Below are 21,757 nucleotides of genomic sequence, written 5' to 3'. Positions count from 1 at the left end.
AGCTTTATCTGCCATTGTTTTATGTGTCTACAAACACACACAGGCAGGCATGGGTACCTATGCACAGCACCAAGCCCAAGCCCAAACAAGGTGTGATTGAAGAATCTTGAAAAATCTTTCTTTTTAAGGGAACATTTACACTCTTGGGTGAGCTTTCTGCTCACCATCTGTGTTAGGAAGCTTTGAGTGGGTCAAGTATGCAAGGCTTTTCTCCTTGACTATGAAAACAAGAACCCGTTCCCCACCCTGGATGCATACATGATGACAAGCCGGATTCTCGCACAATTCTCCCTGATCTGGTGGCTGAGGTATTTAGAACATAAATGAGAAAATTACACGAGTCTGCAGCACCAAACGTGGCTCCTACCCCCATAGTGAGCTAGGGCAGTTAGAGCTGTGCCCACACGATGACTGTGAAGACGGCTGTAGAGGGCGAGTCCGGGGCAGAAAAGAGATGCCTCCGCGTGTGCCCCGGCACTTGTGCCTGGGCACACAGGCGCGTGCGCTAGGTGGGGTTAGGAACTCTGCTTACTGCTGATTTTAAGCCAAGTTTCTCTGACAAGAATTTTCAGCTGTTTGTAATATTGCCTAACTTTTAGTCCATTAGGCTGACATTTTTCAATCTGAGTCTCTGAATCGGGTTGATTTTACCTTTTAAAAATACCCTCGCATACACAAACACTTGTATAATGTATAGGTATGTGTATAGGTTTGCGTTCACACGCTTACACATCCACGAGAGAATTTCTGAAGGTAGTATCTAACTTCATCTTTTCCTAATCTCTTTATGTAGATTTCTCAGTGAAATTAATTAAAATATTTACAGAAATATCTAAACAATGCATTATTAAATTGATAGGGTCCAGCAGACCCATTTTAGCACTTTTTTAACAATTTACTAAAAAAAAATCATTATCCACAAGTTTAAGTTGCAATGAACAGATGGATGACAAACGTATGCACAGATGAATTTAGTGACAAATCCATGTATCTAATTTTTATGCTCAAAACATAATACCACAGTGTCAAACATAATCCCTAGAGAATTCTAGTGCTGGGAAGGGCACCTCCTCTCATTTTACTATAAAAATGACCCTCGATCGGTGACAACGCTGTCTAAGCTACTCTCCGTGACAACGAGCTCTCTGACCTCAATGTGTAGCAGTGCTGCTAAAAAAGTGCTAAGGAAAAATTGCGGCTTTCTAATAAAGAGACCCTAATACCTGGCTGAACTGTAAGCTTCTAGTTGCTCACCCTACGCCAGTTAACAGAGAGCTCCCTGCTGACTTCAAAAGACTGGCCTTTTGCAATTGAGGGAAGACCTTTGTAACGTTTCTGTCAAGAAAGAAGACGTCAGGACATCCCTCTCCATTGCACAGGTGGAATAAAAAAATTAAATGTAATGCTGGGAAGAAATAGAAACATCACCTCTTACTGCTTCAGACCTTGCTTTTCCCCGTATCTGGCAGCAAAACAGAAAGAGTTTGGAGTCAGCTATACTGTCTGTCACCTCAACAGGATCTGTAATGAATTTGCACATTTTACTCCAACTACTGTATATCTAATCAGAAAAAGATGTCCCCATATCTCCCTGATCTAGCGCCAAATAGTAAAAGGTGATTCCTTATGTTAACAATTTCAGCAGAATGGCTTATTAAAACCAGATTTTAGGGTATTATAAAATGCTTAGAAGCCCTTTAAAATGTCAACCAGGATCCCCAGAGACTGCGTAAAATGTCAGCCCAGCTCAAGCGCCTGTTTTAAGCAGAATGAATTAGCAGCGTGCTGTCGGAGGTTGTTATCCAAAACAATCAGTTAAGAGGGAAAACATCAAGCTCTCTTTGTACTTTCTATATGAAAAGGGCCATTCAGAATGATCTTGTAGATTTCTGAAGCTGATTATTTAAAAACAGGTTTAACCAGGTCTACTCTTAATTTAGAAACAGACCAAAACTATTACTGCCCTGTCCTCAGTCTAATCACATCATACACCTCTGACCAGCATAATCCCTTTTAACCAGTATAAGGTTATTTTACCATCAACATAACCAATTTAGCCTTCTAATCCTGTTCCCATAACTAATCTAATCATCTTGTACCACCCTTTTAATCATGGGTTAATAGCGTCACATCTGCCATGCACAGCCAATACATTCTGCCTCTCCGACCAATTTATCTCAGTTCCACTTGCCCCCTGCTACATTTTCATAATACCACTCTAATCAAGCTAAACTTCAAACCTCTGACCAGTCTGAACTCAGCACGTTTACCAGCCCTGCAGCTGGTTAACGCTGCCATTACAATTGCGCTACATCTCTCGAGTTGTCTGCAAAACCAATGAGACCTGCAGCCCACGGAAACACGTTCCCTGCTTAAGCTTTTACCCACTGGCCTGAGGGATGCTTAGGTCCTGTAACACAGTCTTTATCAGTAAAAATGCAACATCTCCAATTTGGTCACAGATATTTTTTTTCTGCAGAACAGTAGTTCATTGGCCTCCGAGATCCTCATTATTCACCCTCTGTATCATTCAGTGTGTCACAGAGGAGTAACTTAGGACAGAATGCGGTCCTGGGAATTTGAGCAAGCAGTGAAAAGTGGGAAGACTATGGCATGAAATTCAGTAGATAATCTTCATGCCAAATATTGCTTGGGATGTGAAGAGTAGAGGATATGGAAATTAGTTCTGATGTTTCTTTTTTTGATTTCAGGATTCATTTCAGAATATTTAGAATAAAAGCAGTTTGTGATAGACATCATGTACTAAAGGGAAATTTAATATAACAGGAACATAATAAAAATCCTTTAAAACTGTCAGTGTATAAAATAAAAGGATGTATTTTAGGATCGTTTCCCTATGGCCACTGATTTGAACAGAAAGTGCTATGGCACAAATCAAATACTGCGGTGTGCTACCCCATAGAATCTAGTTAGATGAAATATGTGGGCAAATAAACGATAGCAATCTTTTTCTGCTTGTTCAACAGCTTAATTAAATGAACTGGTTTTGTCAATGAAATGAACTGGTTTTATCTATTCAGTTCATGGCACCAAAACCACCACCACAATCTCAGTAACTACAAAGACACAAGAATATCTTAGTTTATGGTTAAGGTATACTGCTGGGCAGCATGGTGAAAGCTTGTATCACTGCTGTTCTTGGTGCAGTCATTAAGTAGCAAAATTGATGTTCTAGAGACAGTAATTCTGTTGTGTCACGTGCTCAGCTCTATTCAGTCAAATTTTGAGTTTTGCTTCTGAAAGAACAGTGCTTTATCATTCTTACCTAGTATCTTGCTGATATTGGAGTTGTGCATGTCAGGGAAGGCTTGAAGGATCTTCCTCCGTTCATCTTTAGCCCACACCATGAATGCATTCATTGGGCGCTTGATATGGGGCTCATTGCTACCACGCCCTCTGGATTCCCGATAAATTCTAGACTCTGAAACTCCTGCACTTCCTAAAAAGAAAGAGAAAAACATTCCCAGCTTGTGTTTCATTATGCAGCTTCCTCTGCCACCAGTAACCTACGTCAGGTGCTGCACATTCAACGAGCCAGTGTTCACAATAGGTTAATGGCGTTTCTTCTTTTTACTTGAAGCAGCAGGAAATACCATATATTACATATTGTCTAGTTTTTCGCTATTCTATTGATTCAGTATCACATAGTATAGACTCGATGAAGAGTTTCAACTGTTTTTTTCAACACAAAGCATTAAACAGCTTTTCTAAACCATCTTTTACTACCTAATAATATAAACCCAACACTTATGAATGTAGATTTTCTTACTTTCTTCCCTTCTTCCTTACTGAATGCTGGTCATATTATGTTACCTACCTTCTACCTTTCTTGTGATGGGAAGGGGATGATATATGGCAACATCAGGCATTTCTTCTTAAGCAATTCTCTAACTAGCCAATGAACATTTACACATCTGCCTGGCTTTGTGCTTACCTCTCCGTAACAACATAAGCAATAGCAGAGAAAGAAACGAACATTACTCTTGCTTCATCAAATCAAGGAAGCTCCTACAGATGCAGAGCATGCATCACCTATGGATGATCAGGTCTATAATTCACGGACTCACTGCGTGATCTCATTTATCCCACATCTATTTGCCTCCTTCATTCCCTTCTATAATCAGAAATACGTTCTTGGTCCAGTCCTGAGCAGTGCAGTGTACAGAAGAGAAGGCTAAAAATCCCCTCCAGACTTAAACCACCACACGATGAATCATTTTTTCCTGCCTTGTTTCATAGCCACTTATTGCTAACCGCTCCTACTCCTCACAGGCCTCCAAAGCACTTGGATTCTCCACCAGATCCTGTTGACATGTACACATAAACCTGGAAATAAGGATAAGCCATTTGCACTGACCGTCAGAATCTCCACTCATGTTGAAATCCATCATTGCGTGGCTAAACTTCCCGTCTTCGCTCTGTTTTACTGCCAGTTGCTGAGTCAGGGTCTCCAGCGTTGTTTTGTCCTATATGGGCAAGATGACGGGATTTGGATCAGGAACATTGTTAAATATTGTAACTGCAACATTCATAGGTAATTTAGAAGGTTGATAAGGAGGCTGGGTAACAATTCACTCACAACAGTTTACTGAGCCAGGTATTTAAGAATACATAAAAATATTTTTGCTGGAAGGGATATGGTTGCAGACTCTACCAAGTCCTTTTTAAAACATGCTTATTAGCTAGTGATGAGCAAACTTCATAGTGTTGAAAAGATCGGTTTAGTTAGGCATGATAAAATTGGCTGCACATCTGAAGAATACTTCAACTCTCTATGTCCCTGGGACTGCAAAGCTGGACTGGAAGTTTAGATGATACATGCTCTTTTGCAATGTATTTATTGTTTTACTCTATTTCCAGCCTGCAATCAAAGTGCGGAGACATGGGTGACTTTGCCCTTTTTCTTTTTTAAAAGGCAGTATTTTAGGAAGCAGCCCATAGGGGGAAAAAACCCAACCCCGTAGTTCAAACTTATTCAGGCCTTGGGAAAGGGTCAGCCTGAATTAAGCATGATACTTGGGCAGCAGTTTGTGTTCTTGTCCAGACTGTTTGCCCAACCCTACTAACACCCCGTCCGTCATTCATCTAGTCAGAACTATCTGTGAACCCTGGATTGCAACAGGCTAGTGCATGCTGCCAATTAATCTGTCAGGCTGCAGTGGTGTCTAAAGACATTGCCAGAACAACATGCCAGGGCTATCAATTCCAATGTTCTCTTCAAAACACCTCGCTTTCCCCTGAATTGTTTGACTTTACAAATACAAAGGTGTTCCATTTTCCAACTGTTTTTGTTTTCCCAATGAATTCTACTCATAAACGTTCTATCTTCCTGACAATCATATGTTTAAAAATAAATCTTTCAGGAAAGCAATACTAACATTTCAAAATGTTAGGCACTGTGCCTTTTGCACAGCTAAGAAAATGACACGATATGGAATGATAATAAAGTGGCTCCAGTCGAAAAAATTCTTTTGAGCTTTTTCCTGAAAGAAAGATTGCTGTTTTGTTGCTCTATTCCACTCCTGATGACTGTAAAAGATCAACAAACTAAAAAAACTTTCAGATTTCACATGGCAACGAGAGACTTTACAACTATTCTATGCAGCCTAATAATGTCACTGGGTTGTATTACAGAAGAAAACAGAAAAGAGAACAATACGAATACAGAAACGCTTCCCGCAATGTGATGTCCCTGCATCTGCAATTCAAAGAACAGTTCAAATTCATGTAAGTCGTTTCACAAAGATTTTCTTGAGAGAGTTAGAAAGGAGGCTAATCTGCCAACATCGTACACTCGCACAGTTTAGGGAACACGAGGTTAACTCTCCTTCTCACATTCATTTTCATTGTGGATCCCTTTCGCACTCCCGGTGCTCTGCCTATAAGCAGACACATCACCACTGAAACCGTGCAAGATGAGTTATCCTCTTGTTTTTTGCAGGAAAAGCTCATGCAGCAGAGTCTGCCTATCACAAGCAAAAGGGTTTCTGTAACACTTCCAGGCACAGCAGATCCAGGAAGCTTGGAGAAGCTTCGAATAAGCACCTGAACTATTCAGGCATGTAGCTTCACCAAACTCTTTGATCTACTCGTTTTAACTCGGCTCTCATTTCCAAAGCAGCCCGTCAGCAGACAGAAAGTCAGGAATAAGTTGACTTTGTATATCTTCCAAATGGATCTCAGCTATATAATGCAAGCCAACAGTTTTCCTCAAAAAAAAAATCTATTTACTGTCAACTTCATAATGGTAAGAGTTCAAAAATTTTTATGTCAGAAATCATTTAGAAATGCTGCCACCAACCCAAACATAAAAGAACATCCCCTCTTGTTGGGTATATTATGGGGGAGGGAAGTTATTCTGTTGCAGACTTTTCCTGAATCATGTATAAACCTCTTAGAGAAACAGAGCTGAGAGCGCAAAGGGCACAGGCTTAACAGCTTTTTCTTTATGCAGTAAACGCAGCTGTTGAAGTCGGAGGCAGTTACATTCAGAACCACACTCTGCCGACATGATCTGATTGAGTCTTAAGGTCAGCGAATACTCTGGCATGCTGTCTGCAAGGTACACACCGGGTATGGCTCGTTTATCAGAGTTTGACTTAACAAGCCTACAGATGCTCTGCCGCTATCCATCTTGGGCAAAGTTTTGCATTTTGAGGTACAGCCACATTAGATGAAGTGAGAGAGCGCAGGCATGATCGAAGAGGGGCTGTGAAGGAATGCCAGATGAGCGCTGAGCTCCTGGGCTGTGCTGCTCAGCCCCAGCACTCTGGACAGCTGAAACGTGGGTGAGTGGGGAGACCACCCCTTCAACATGGTGACAATTTACTCCCTGCTACTTAAACACAGAGAGTGACAACATAATTCAATCAGCAATGATAAGGTGGCAGTTGAAAAGCACAATGTTGCTCTTGAAACGGAGGATGTCGAAGCAGCCAGCTGTACTTTTCTGTGTTAATGTTTAGAAATGTTTAAGTTCAAAAAGTACTCAGGCAAGAATAAATCTGAGGCCTGCTCTTTCCCAAGCCTCTGCAACAGCATTAGGAGAGCAGAAAGAAATCAGCACCACCCTGGCAGGATGCAAAATCCTGGCTGTATGTAAATAGTGTTCCGATTCCCTGTCCTACGCTCTTCCCATTAAAAACATGGCAGCTGATTTTCCCCAATCCTGATGTACAGAAATGCTTCTATAATTACAAAATATTCAAAAGGGGCTAAGCAGCATTCCCGTGTTGTTTTGCTTGAAAGCATTCAGTTGATGACTTACTGCTTTTCATTTGATGGAACCATCTCTTTACTTTTTCTACAGAGTCTTTCAGTTGATGGAGAAAGTATTTATGGAAGCTCCCAAGAAACAAAGGAAAAAAAATCTTTTCTTCCCTGACCACAAATAGACTGGCAACCTGCTGACATTGCTAGCCCAACCTCCTCTCACAGAACCTATTTAAGAACTTCAGACAAGAGATCCACAATGGTTTCAAGTTTATACAAAAGGAGGATTAATTTATCATCATTATCTTAATTCAATAGCAAATTACACATTCTTAAAACGGCCACCAGTCCGCTGTGTTGGATTAGCTGCGTCAACAGCAGCAAGCTGTGGTACCTTCCAGTGATAATAGGTGGAGTACATGCAGGTTGGGTTCAGCAGCACACTTTTACTAAAGTAGTTGTGATACAGTACTACAATTCAGGAGGCAGTGGCACATTCCTGCATGCTACTCTGGACTATGCCTTAAACTTATTTTATCATTATATCGAGCTCTGCATCCAATTGTCTTGCTGGGCAGAAAAAGAAATGGGGAAGAGAGTTCAGCTGATGAAATCATACATGCTTTCAGGTTTTTAAAGCTACAAGAAAATAACCAGAGTGATAATCCCTTCGTTCCAGATTTGCCCCACACCCCAAACGTATAAATGCTGTTCATCCTATGAACAATGCACGAGCGGCACCAATTGCAGCCTAGAACCAGTACTGCCAAGAAGAACAGGTAAGACTGGTCCAGACCCAGGGAAGTGCTGCAAAGTCTTGCTTGTGAGACCTGCTAAAAATCAGACTGCATAAAGCAGAGAAACAAATGGTAAGGAACGCTTCTGCTCTCACAGGAGGAGAAGCATAGGGATCTCTTGCTAAAGATGAAGTGATTCCTTTTCTTCTAAACGTCTGATTTTTGGATCAGGCCCCAGAAGGCTGAAAGACATCTTATAAGCATCTTTTTTCCTCTATGAAGAACTTTGGCAGAGGTTGGGAAAAACTATCCTAATGGCCATTTCTACTGGATTGTAGGAAAGACTCTCCATAGGGGCAGCGAGAGTTCTGTTATCTGGATCATTTAAAATTGTAATGGGCAAACCAGAGAAGATAATACTGCAGAGAGCAATCAATCCCACAATAGCTCAACTGTTCAAAGTATAACCAGAGAGGTTTCATCAATAGCCACAATGTGATGAGAAGTTTCTAAAACTTTATTAATCAAAGAAAGTAATCTGCTGGAGAAGATTGATTTGTACCACAGCTCCTAGCAATGTTCTAATTATATTTAAAAGAACAATGAAAAACACATACACACATGGAATGTGTCATGTAGAAAAAAAAATATATAAAAAATGACTAAGCACCGCAAGTCAGACTCAGTTTTGTGGTCAGCTGCAAAAGTTACTTGGCTCTCTGTCATGGATAGCTGTCATAGTTTAACAAAACATTGATCTAAAAATGACAAGAACTTGGTTGCAGTCTCTTTCATAGAAGAAACATAAAACAAGAAGAGTCAAAACATATGTAGAACAGCCTGATGATGTTTGCCAGAACTCCTCCCACTACTACACAAACGTGAAACAAAACCTCGGAAGGTTTGAGAAATAAAGACGTTCTGATACATTTGCCAGCTCCCCTCTGACCTCGCTGCTCCTGTCTTGTGCTGGATCGTGGCACCAACACTCAGGGTGCACCTGAGACCATGTGCACGCCTCCACTCCTGAAGGACGCCACAGTTCTTCCAGAATACTGTGAACGCTGGGCATATGGCAACGGATCCCTCCTCCCCCTCTTTGAGACATCCTTTTGGCTGGGGTATTTGGCAAACACTGACAGTACTCTGAACTCCGTTAGAATTGTATTTTGGCAAGAGCTGCTCTTCCGATTGCATAATTCAAGGTTAGCAGTTTCACTGAAGCAGTCCACTCTTCACTTTTCTACTCCCCTAACCCTACCCCCATTTCCCCTGATATGAATATTTTTCCTCTCAGTTTGATGCCTGCAGAGATACAGCCAGTGTAGAACACCAGAGGAGGAGTGTTCAGACACATCTCTTCACATTCCTGCTTTTCTTATTCCATGTGAACTGAAAGGCCAGGCGAAAAAAAATGCGTTTGTAGAGTAGCTAGAGCGAGCCAAACACGGTTACATATGGCCTGCAAGTAGAAACTTGCTCATCAGTTCTTGCACCTAAAAATTATAAATACACTGATGGACAGAGTGCCTGCTACCTTTGTTCCCTTCAGTGTCAATACGTAAAAAGAAACAGATGGTTGCCTGTTATTGGCCTTTTTAGTGTCCCATTCTCCCCCTCTCCCCAAGCGCAGTTTGTCCAGCTATTTACCATCCTGCTCTGTGGGAAAAATTCCCACATCTAAACTCTAAAGGTGGTATTTTCTAATAGATGGAGTTTAGATAAGCTCGTTTTTATTTTAGATTGTTGAGCAGGGCCTCTGATACCATCTAATGTGGTTTGTGGTGCTGAGGCAGAAGTCTCTCAGCAAGACCTGCTAAATATCAACCGTTCAGACACATACCTTGGTCAATACGCACCAAATCTTGAAGTACTAGGCAGATTAGCTGCTAGACTATGATCCTGCAATGAAAGTTCACTTCTGTTTATGACACAAAAACACCTTTAATTATCAGATACACTGGTGTTGCCAGGTGTTATCCATTCAACATTATGATATTTTCCTTAGCTCCCCAAAAAGGTGGAGTCTTATCCTACATCTCACATGAGTGCAGATTTTGTAAAAGTAATGTTTCTGTGCAATTCCTCTGCCTCTTGCAATAATAAACATCAGAATAGCTTGTGTTATAAAATCTTCATCCAGTCTTTCAAAATGTGGAAAACATGAGATAGGTAGGCATCATGGATGACAGAGAGCTGGAAGAACTTAGAGGAACCACTGGCAGTAGTGAGAGATATGCCCAGAGGTTTGCACATGATGAATTATTTGCTGTCCATGCTCTGCTCCTGCATATTAAAGCCATGGTACTTCAAAATAGGTGCTGTGCACACTGTCTATGCCTCAGCCCCAACCATGTTACAGTCCAGATCATGTCAGACCTATAACTGCTGTAAGAGAATTTCTGGCTCTTTTTCAAGGGATCTTCTATTTAGATTTAGGATTTTCTGTGTAACAGATCACATTGCCCAAGCGTTTTGCACTCACTGGTGAATTTAGCCACAAAGTTTCACAAAGAAAGGTGGTATTACTAACTCTGTTTACCAGATGGGAAACTGAGTCACATATTAAGTGACTTGCCAAAGGTTCCTTAGTAAGACTGGTAGTTTTAGGAACTGAAACTAGCACTCCTGAATCTTATCTAAAAATTATAACCTCAAGATTATAATTTCTTTGTGAGTGTGGACTCCTGTTGTGACTCCTGCTGATGGCACATGTTACCAGGGAAAGCAAAATAAAATAAAAATAAGAGCAGTTACAGATCCGCCATTACGATGGTCCTTGCTTAAGTAACGCTTGCAGAGCTGTAAAACTCATAAAAAGCACATGCATGAAATGATAAAATAGAGTGAGACTTTTAAATGTTGACTCAGTAATTGTTAAAACCCTTCTGGCTGCACAATTTTATAGTCTTCTACTGTACTAATGAAATGGGAAGAAAGAACAAAGAAGGGTTTTAGCCTTCCAATTATATAAACTCTGTGGACCACCAAAGAAGATGAAAGATTATTTATAATGTCACAGCAATTTATCATTTGGGAGATTTTTTTGTTGTTGTTGCATCAAAGTTGAGTATGAAGAAACAATGCATTCACCACCCCCTCAGCTCTTTCAGTCTTGCTTATCTGAGATGTCTCTTTTTCATGGAATAATCCACCCACAGAACCTAAAAGCAGCGTTAGAAGCAAGCAAATAAAATAACAGTCTTTATTTGTGCCTCTTCCCGATTTTATGGTACTTCTTTTGGAATTATTACATTCAGTCTTAATCAGGACTACATCACTTGGTAAAGGAACCACACCTTTTGATTTACGGTATATATTCAAATCCAGATTGGTTCAATACTGTCTGGAAATCACTGGATCTGATTTGTAATCTACACGAAGTGCTACGTGGACTCAGTAGAAAGGTGTTATAGGGAAAAAAAATCAGATAGATCAAGTAGGCCCAGACATTTAACTACTTTCCTCTCAGGAACAGACACCCAGTCACAGGGGAAATTTGCTGAAATTTATATAGTCATTTTCTTTGACGTACGTTGTGGACGTAGGTCTTTGGTTTCTAAGGGCTCTCAAGTCAGTACTTTTCAAAGCACTGATGACAAGACAAAGTCCACTGAAATAAAAAGAGGAAAATCCTCAATAACTTGGCAGGGGTCAGGTCCCTAAGATTTTTTTTTAAAAAATCTTTATTCGAGAAAGAATGACTTCCTCTGTAAAATAAATTATTTGACTTGGAAACAAACTGAAGGGAAGTAGCAATTCTACAGGAAATGAGGACACTGAGGTCATCCTTTTCTTTGGTTATGAGCTCTGAGAGATAGTGTAAGTCAGGATTTTAAATGAAAACGCAGGCTGGCCCAGCCCATTACTTTAAAGAAGAAATAAAAAGGAAAGCAAAAGCAAAGCAGAATGATGAGACACTGCTTCCTTCCTACATAAGTTTTTACAGTGTGGGCATAGGCATCGACCTCAACCAGATCCAGCTGTAATCCGCTGATTGCAAATAGATTAAGAGTTACCTGACCCAGTTTCTCATCTAGGCTGCTTTCTGGGCTGACATGCTCTGTAACTTCATGTGAATTGTTTGGTTGCTGCACCTTAGTTTCCCCAGCTAAGCAGGATGGAGATCCTGACATTTTCCCATTGTTGAGAATAGTTTTGAGATCCCTGGATGAAATCTGCTGTGTAAATTTTAATGAAGGATTTCACAGCAAGTCAGAAAGAGCTGCTACAACTGATCAGCAAGGCAAGGAAGGGTTAATTGAGAAAGAGAGGTGGCACACCAAAAATGAAAGAAGATGAAAATCACAACCCACGCAGGATATCCTGGGAAAGAGGGTCTACATGCACATAAAGAGAAAGCAAGAACACAGTCTCTGCTTTCCTGGCAATTGTTTATTAAACAATGGGTGACTCAACTGCGCAGCAGCATTATATATATATTGACTATTCTTTTCCGGTTTTCCCTAGCAGATATTAAAATTATGAAGGCTGATGTATGATGCTTACATTTCTTCCAGCCCTAACGAAGAAGCTGACATGCAATCTAGGCTATCTCCTAAGAAAGAAACCACAACCCAGTCATGCAGTAAGGCTTAGCTTGTCTACTCCCCAGCATTCAGCATCGATACAATTAAAAGGAAAGTTCTGCACCCCCAAAGCATACTACTGGCTGTTTGTCACACAGCTAAGTGAATACCTGCATACTAGGACAGGCTGATCCCCCAGGAGACTAAGTGGGCACAATTCACAGAAGAATCAGGCTCAGCCTCTGTTACGTTGAAGAGAGGTATTGCACTGACACGCTGGTGCCCCTGACTGTGCCGAAAGCCCTAGCTGTTGGAGGCACATGATTATGTAAAAATAATAATAAAATCTCAGGAAGTAATTAGCTCTTGTGGCTGTAGGGCACAGCTTAGAACTTAAGCCCAAAGACTCAAAAAGCTCAAAAGACATAACAAGAACTCCATACCAATTGTGTGTTTTTTTTCAGGAGGAAGTTGATCCATCTTTACTGGGCTTAATAAAATTTCCACTAAGGTATAAACAGCTGCAGTCCTCCCTGATCCACACCAGCCTGTAAATGTTTCCAATCTCTGCCCTTTGGAGTTAAGGAAAACTTAAATTCCCATTCAGACTTCAGCACCTGCAAGGATGCAGGGTTCTTCCCTTGCCTCTTTGCCTGCTCTTCTCCTTGACTTCAATGGGAGCTTCATGCACACATCTGTGGGCAGAATTTGTCCCTCCCTCTGTATGGTTCATTTTTTATTAGCTAACTCTGCCCATGCATCCCTGCCGTAATGATATACTAAAGACACACACACATACAAACTTAATTTTTCTCTGAAAAATGTAACTGGGCATTTAATACATGATGGTCAATCAGGGAAAAAAAAAGAAAGGCATTTTCAAAAAAAGAGCTAAAGTCCTTGGGGGAATAAAAAAAAAATCCTAATTGCAGAATCTCTCCCTCCCATGCGTAGGCACTTGCTAACTGAGAGTAGTGGCACTGTGACAAAAGTAGCAAAACCAAAGGCAGGCTTTACTAAAAGAAAAGGGGGAGGGGAAGTCTTCCACTGGCCATCTGTGAAAATAAGGCATGTGGCCATTAAATGCAGAGGCTGTAAATATAAATATACACAAGCTCCACAAAGCAAATGGCAAAAAAAATGGGGGGGGGGGGTGAGGGAGGGTATAGGAAAAATGAATAAACTTTCAGCTGAAGCAAATCAAAATGTTTAATGCTTAGTTACCAGTGCTGGGCAAAAACAATTTTGATCTTTGCAGTGTGCAAACTTGACATGTGTTTTTAATTAAATTTGAGAAAAGTTTCGGGAGAAATGACAATGGATACAGTAGCCCTGTTGAACAGAGAACTCCTTGAACATGAGTGATCCTGTTGAGCCCGCTGATTGGACTTACTGAAAGGCTGACATACAGGGTGATGGATGGGTGATGACACAATACCTGCTCGCCGCCTTGTCAGGCTTTTTGAAAACTGTCTGCTCTGTGTTGATAGCATTAACAAAGAGGACTGCAACCCGCATACAAGAATTTCTGCTGGCAAAGGGCCTCAGTAAGACAAAATTAGGAAGAGGGTAGGGAAAAGGGTAATAAGAAGGGGACATACAGTTGTTAGGATATGTTAACTTTCGTGTTGTGGGACTGTAACAGTCCACTGTCTGCAAGATACTCCCTGGTCCCCACATTGTATAATAATTATTCCAAACAGAAGGATTTCTGCTCACATTGCGAGAAGAGAACAAAAATATTACACTGATCATCTTTCCTAGTGTTTTATAGGCCAGTGAGGAATAGAGTGGGCTACAAATTACAGGACATATATTTTAGCAGTCTGCTGAACTTGCAGGGATAAGTGTGTGTGTATGTAATGTCTGTGGGTAATATAGCCTCTGCTAGTCACTGGGAATGCTAAAGTATTTTTCCAGTAAAATGCTATGGAGAGTATGAAAATGGGCAGGTTTTAACTCTTACTAAGTGATTGGGTTTATGATGTTAGTACTGCACCTCTAAACTTATTTCCAGTGGGTTTTTCTCCTGTTTGCGAAGCCCGGCTTGCACCAGGTCCTGTTCTTCCCAGTTTCAATCATTACAACTTTGTCAGTCTAGTCTGACCCACAGACTGTGTGTGTCTGCAGCAAGCATGGGGTCAGACTCTGTTTTACCAACCCTTCGCTTTTCTTCTCCTCCCTCCTCTTCTCTCCTCCAGTTTTTTCTTGACTTCCTGGTTCAAATTTAACCATTAGGGGAAGAAAAAAAATCTTATTGAAGTAAAATTCTCTACTGCAAAAGAAATTTAAATCCCATGTGTTAAACCAGCTCCTCCTTATGCCTTTAGTAAAGTGAGCTCCAGTGTTTTATTTCTCAAAGACAGCAGGATCTGCAGGTTTGAGATTCTTAATATCCCCCTCCTCCCCGAGGGGAGAGCAGGGACAGAATTCATTTCAGCTCAGCAAATCACAGCAGTTTCTTAAGAGTTAACTCTGCTATCCCCATCCATCAGGCAGCCAGCGAGGCATCAGGAAGGAATGATGGATGTAAAATTATTACAGGGCTGCCACCCGATATACTTACTGCCATTTGTAACTAACGCTGGAACTGACACACTTTTTTCATTATTAAACATCCACATTAAGTCAACATTGGTCACTGTCATTTCATGTTTGGCACTCTCTTAAGGGGAAGAGGGAGAGGTGGGGGTGGGAGTGGGGAGGATGGTGGGAGGAGGGGTGGGTGGGAATGGGAGGAAAGGAATCCTGAACCCTGTGTTCCATAAGCATGAGTAATAAATAGGCTCCTGCTTACAATGCTGGAATAAATATTGTTACAAATAGCTCTTTAGTTACAGCCCAGCAGACAAGTACATGTCAGAGCCTTTTAAAAGGACACACTCCAAGCGGTAACAGGGAGAACTTGTATCACAGGTTAAGAAACACTTCAGCACAGGAGGTATACATATTCGGATACACTCATCTCAGAGCATGCTACGAGTGTGGCTGGATCCGTACACAACTGAAATGCTTGTGCGGCTGTGCATCCTTACACAACTGACCCAGCCACCAGCACCTTTAGCAGTGGGCGCCAGCATTCGGAAAACAGTACCTGTGTTTGTACCAGCGTACACAGACACATGCTCAAATACCTGCTTGTGTGCCCCCTTCCTCCTTTTTCACAGTTACTAGGGTAGATACACAAATGTTCGAGAGTCTGACTACAGTCAGAAAATTACTGGCTAGCTCAGTGCGTGTTTGTGCTGTGTATCTGTGAAAGAGTGCACTGTAGGCTTGTATGCATGCACACACATGCTGGCTCTTTGTGTTTGTGTACATCTCCTTTGCAGAGGAACAGGCAGTTTTGGGGCCAAACAAATAGACCAGAGTCCACTTGCTGATGTTGCCCATTGTGGTGTTTGCACTGGATAACAATTTGCGCTCTAAGCTACATGTATAAAAAGTAACATTGTTTATGTATAGTACATATCAAGCTATAATTAACTGTAGATGACAATTACAAATAAAACTATGCTCCTGGGTTTCCAAGAAACCAGAAAAACATATACACACACTTCTCATTTATACACGGAAATGTTTCCAAGAAAAGTAATGTAAAAATATGTTTTATTGCATTTGCAATTAAAATAGGTTTTAGTAAAATCCATGTTCATCATGATGCTCATAGTTTTTACTGTAATCCTCTGAAAATCAAATCCCTCAAGACGGTCCAAGTTGGATGCCCATAAAGTGACTCACCCAAATCATCCTAGCCATTTTTTTAAAACCTTTTCTCATTTATGACTCCTTTTATACAGCGTCTCTCCAATTCCACAAAATTGTCTGACTACTGCCTTACAGCTGGCAGATCTGGCTGTCCACAGGGATCAACCCATCTGGGAACACAAGCCAGATAACGGGTCATGTACACGTGTGGAGAAAAGCCCCAAGAGCTTTAACAGAGTTTCACAAAGGTGACTTCAGCCCTGAGCCTGCCTGGCCACCCCTGACAGATAAATCCCTACCAAGAGTCTAACCTTCAGAACTGCATAGAACCTGCCTTCACTGGTAGGCTGTGACAGCAATTCATACAACAAAAAACTGAACAGGTCGCAGAGAACCGTAAGTCACTACAACTACACTAGCCACTGCAGCAAAGGAAGGGAGGAAAACTGGGGGTAGCCCCAGACAGGTGTTTGTTGCCTATAGAGACTGAGATCACTCTATGGGAAGGAGAGTGATCTTTCTTCTGTACATAACTATAGACATAAGGTACGTTTCTAAGTAAGAGTATGCACACGGACACATAGCTACATTAGGCTAACCCTCTTTTAATTCCATCCCCCGCCTCAGAATCTCCCTGTCAGGAAGCAACAGTGAGCAAACATAACATCCCAGAAGTTCAGGGGGCTGCCTCTAAGTCCCCCGGTGGGACCCTGGGCTTCTGAAAGGAAACTCTTTTTTCTCAGCACTCTTATTTCTCACAACCTACCTTCCCAACTGTTTCTTTTTCTTTCCCCTGAAAACAGGGAAAAACAGAATAAAATTCAATTCAAAACAGCAACACTTGCCTTCCTCTCAAATCCTGCTCTTAACAAGAGAGACAACTTTAAAGTGCTAGATCAGACAGCCACAAACTTTAGAGAAGTTGGGGTGTTTCTCTGGATCTGAACTTCCCAGCTGGCTAGTCAGTGGATGGCCTAGAGCATATACAGGGAAAGGAGAACAGGTACCTAAACTTCACAGCCTATGTCTTCTCCTCTGTCAGGTCAAATGCAAGAGACAGCTCAGGAGACCCTACAACAAGTTAAAAAGTGCAACTTCTTGACTAGTGCTTAGTGGCTTAAGTGGTCACCCCAGCAATTCAAATGCCATTATAGTCTAGGAGAGCTCAAACTTGGTTCTGTCCTTCCCTGTCTCCCCTTTAAAAATAAAATAATAAACCAAAATAAAATAAAATTAAACAAAACAAAATAAAATAAATCAGTGTGCCCTGATAAAGTTTTGGAATTTATTGTATAAAAACCCCCAAACCCTACAGCTGCTTTAGAAAAATTTGCGATTGAGCAAACAATTTTTTCTTCCTGCTACCTTGTAAAAGAACTCCTCTCTGCCCTCCACAAGCCCACCAGGAGGCATGAATTAGAGAGGAAAATAAACTTCAACTGGGGTTGAGGGTGAGAAGTGAAAACAGAAGGGGCAAGGAGAATCCCAACAATAGGAAAGTAACAGAATAAAGTGAATGCAGATGGTTCCACTCCTGTTACTTAATCAAAAGGCTGTGCAGAGTCACTAGAGCCAGCATAAAGTCATGTGTTAGAACAACAGCTGATCTGTATTAAAGAAGATTAACTCGCAATGCCATGGTGGAGGGCCTGGGATTATTTTATGTACTTCCATTGCCGAACAAGCCGTCAGCACAATTACTGCCCTCCGATGTGAATGACTGATCTGTAACCACAGCTAAACAGCATGCTGCTTAGGGGCCTGGGTGCTTCATGAAGATGAATTTCCATACCATCAAAGTGCTTTTAATGGGCTTCCTGATCCAACCACAAGGCCTGCTTTGCAAGTATATAGAACTCAGGATGAAGGCTTCCTGTCCAAAAGGATTTGGTCGGTTGTCACTTGACAATTCCCAGCCAGCACAAGGGAGGAGAGGGGGGAGATAGGTAGAGTTGTCTCTGCTTTGGAGGATTAAAAAAAAAAAAAAAAAAAGGGTACAGATGCTTTCTGAATGCAACCAACTGCTGTATCCACAGCTGAATTCAATGCGCTTAACAAATAACGGCAATTTAGCTATGCTTGCGAGGAATAGCTTGAGTCACTTTGCATTAGCATCTGGCTGAGTGTTAAAGTCATTTCTACACGGGGAGCAGAGAAAAGAAATTTCTGCTCCGAGCATCCTTTCAAGAATGCTTAAATATTTGAATATAAATTCCTTTGTGCTTGTGATCACTTCTTCTTATATCTGACACTCTGCTTTTCCCTTTTCCCTTCTGGTACTCTTCTATGTGAAATGCCGTAAACATGCTCCATCCCTCTCTTTCTTTCTCTCTCCCCCATACCAGCGCTCTTATTCTTCTAAGAGAGACTGTATGTACTGCCAGATACCTATTACACTGACCTCTTTTCTCCTTCCCCTTCCTCTAAGAAAGTGCATGAAATTGGAGTCATTTCTACATCACTTACGCCCAGGATAGGCTGATGAAAAAAGTACAGTAGTGAGAGACTCACATGTACATTTAACATTCATTACCCAGACTGCTGGCTTCTCTCAGCTTATTGATCAGACTCCATCTAAAAACAGGGAAAATGGAAAGCTATCCAAATTAGCAATCTGCTCATTCTGGACAATATTGTTTGACTCACAAGCTTCCTAGGATGACTGACTTTCAAGTTTCTGCTAAATAGCTGATCATTTTTATTCATTCTATTTATCTGCCTATCCCAGTGATTCACACAAGGCCTTACAGTGAAAAGCCACTAGAAGCGGTTTCAATAAAATTCAGTTTACACCAAATGCAACAACGGTCATCTTCGTTGTACTGCAGGATGAAGGCTGTACCATAGGAAATATTGCAAAGGAAGAGAGAAATTGAGGAAAAAGTCTTGCTAAGCGTATGCTTTTGAGATGCACACAAGAGTTTGGATGTATATCTTAGGTGGCAGTATTATAAGGACAGCTCACTTAAATGTGGCAGCAAGGACTGGCAGGTCTATTTATCCTCCATAAGCCAGGGCAGTGCATGGAAAGATAAAGGGTAGTTCCAGAGAAAAGCAGCAAATCACAACCTCTTTGACATACACAGTGGTTACAGTACATACAAGTTTTACTAGAGAATATTCACTTTGTCGATATTCTGTTATAGCACAACTTCACAGTCCAGTTCAAAAGTAGAAGGTGGTAAGGCCCCTACGTTCTGCTGCTTCTAAGTTTCACCGCAAATATTTTGTGCAGTTTGTGTTGTCAAGTCTCCATTTTTTCAATTTTGTTAAGTCATCTAACGTGACATGACAGTGCTACATTGCAATGGTCACAAAACATCATTTATGACAACCTCACAAGGCTAAATACCCAGAAGCTGAGCCTGAGTATCAGCAAAGCTTATGTTCCTAAAGAAGCTTGAATATTTTCAAATCCAGCTCATCTCACAAACACATGTAAGCATTTCCATAAAGCAAGATTTCCACTTAGACCCAGAGATTTCCAAGATCACCTTCTCATAATACACGTTGACAGGCTGGAACAGAGAATTAGCGGCCTCCAAAGTTCTCATGAGGGCTTTAACTATCTCTGCCTCCACCCCCCTCTCCCCCAAGGGTCTCAAGGTCTCTCTCTCATGTCAGCTTTTGGTTGTGGATTTCAATTTACTTTTCACTTTTTCTGAAAGAAGCCACTATTCTGTTTAAAAACAGGGAAGAAGAAAACAGATCAAGAAAAAGGAGGGGAAAAAAGGAGGAAGAACCTATGTATCTGTAAGAAAAGCCACATGCGATCTCCGACCCTTTGCAAAGGGAGTCTCGGAAACTCACCTTTTCTGTCCTGCAGTTATTGAGACCCAGGCTATTCACAACAGCCACCTTCCCATCCAGCACCTGTTGTTCCCTCCGAAGCTGCTCCTTCATCTGTCGGGCCTCCTGGATTGCCTTGGTAACAGCATCGTGGTCATTTAAATAACCTGACGACGTGATAGAAGAAAGGATATCTTAAAAAAAGAAAGTTACAAGAAAACACTTTAGCTTTCATCGATGAAATGCACCAATAGTTTAGCATTATTAATGAGAAAGAGTTAACAGGTAATGCCCAGAAACCCGTCCGTGCTCTGTAATTCTGTTACTGTTATGACAGAGCCACCTGGATAGAAAGCATGAGAAACCTCAGTGCCAAAATCATCGTCCTGATACTTGATCCCATTAGTTTCAGTATTTCCCTGACGCTGCAGAGGTTAGCCCTGTGGTTTGTATGCAGCAGGATGTAACCGGATAAGAGTTAGGGGAAGCTTTGATCACACCAGCAATCCCGAACTCTTAAAAACAGACCCTTTCATTCTTCCCCTTCTTAAAACTTGTGAGTACATTAAAATAAACCACAGGTGGCGGTGGTTTGCTATAGATATGAAATGCATAATGGCTGGAAGAGAAACCGCATCCACTGAATGCTCCCCAACACCACCTGTCATTCAGAAACGTATAAGAAACCACAGCTACACGGACCTACATTCCCACTCCTATTCATGCTGCTAATAGTAGGTCAAATGTCCACTGTTTTGCTGCAAATTCACAGCCTAGGGCTTAGCCTTAGTAGTCACTGAATTATTTCCTTTTAAAATGTTACAAGCATCACCGGCACAGCTAATACTACTTAATTTTAAATGTGACACTTTGTCATTTTTTTTCCTTTAGCGTACTGTAGATTATACTTATTATGATCTGCATGTGATTTGTAGGATAGAATACTGATGGGAGACTCCAAGCCCCAGTCTATTTTTCAAACATTAAAGGAGAGGCTAATATCTATCAATCTCCCTCCCCCTCTCCACATCCCCACACGCGCGTGCACGCACACGCTTCTTTCTGTCTTTTAACTAGGGCATAAAAACGGCATAAAATGAATCTGTAATATGAAATTGCCCAGAAAAGGGACTTCTGTTTGTGACATGAGGCTAAATCTAACCAGATCCATTGGTGAATTGTGACAGATGGAGGGACTGTGAGACAGAAGGCAGGCACTAATCACACACAAAATGACCGGCTTGCCTCAACATGTTCCATGGATTCCAGCAAACTTTACACCCTAATCCATTTTTAGAACAAAAAACATCTGGGCCATAAATCCTCTAATCTGCCAAAACACGCTATTAAATCCCATGATTTGTTGAAAAACACTAAGATTAAAGAAAGGAAATATAAAATGGCTAACTGCCGTGTTAGGAAAGTGTTATTAATACTCTTTCTTTGTCTCAATTATGAATGTTCTGTTCCTAAAGAGCCTTGTCTAATCATGTCAGATTACACATCCTTGTTGTATTGCTAGACTCTTCTATCTGATCCGCTGATTGCCAAAAAACGTAGGACATTGTCTTGCTGCTTAAAACATTTCAGGGGAAGAAGCTGATGTCAGATTAGTTCAGTGTTGTGCTGCCGTCAGGATTTTAGTTTGGTTTGGGTTTTTATTGTTGGTTTTTTAGACTGCAGGCAGAATGGGACTGGTATTCCTGTCTTCCTTGGCGTGCAAAAACTAGAAAGAAAAGTTTCTGTGCGGTTTGACTGTTG

The 21,757-nt window shown here is 41.2% G+C and overlaps 1 protein-coding gene across 8 annotated transcripts in view; it reads right to left on the bottom strand.

Moving 5' to 3' along the window:
- Nucleotides 1–21,757, bottom strand: part of SOX5 (SRY-box transcription factor 5) — a 293,400-nt gene that overhangs the window by 6,942 nt on the left and 264,701 nt on the right. For 4 of the 8 annotated variants that reach the window (XM_075709827.1, XM_075709835.1, XM_075709862.1 and 1 more), the window contains 3 exons: nt 20,018–20,190; nt 4,379–4,487; nt 3,287–3,460 (listed from right to left, as the gene is read on the bottom strand). In XM_075709827.1, coding sequence (XP_075565942.1) covers nt 3,287–3,460; nt 4,379–4,487; nt 20,018–20,190 — 456 coding nt within the window. The remainder of the gene's footprint in view (nt 1–3,286; nt 3,461–4,378; nt 4,488–20,017; nt 20,191–21,757) is intronic. The other 4 variants (XM_075709845.1, XM_075709853.1, XM_075709872.1 and 1 more) reach the window with 2 other exon arrangements.

The sequence above is a fragment of the Pelecanus crispus genome, chromosome 1 (genome assembly GCF_030463565.1).
Source record: "Pelecanus crispus isolate bPelCri1 chromosome 1, bPelCri1.pri, whole genome shotgun sequence".
Taxonomy (NCBI): Eukaryota; Metazoa; Chordata; class Aves; order Pelecaniformes; family Pelecanidae; genus Pelecanus; species Pelecanus crispus.
Note: the sequence above shows the minus strand (reverse complement) of the source record. Positions and strands in the feature narration are given on the sequence as shown.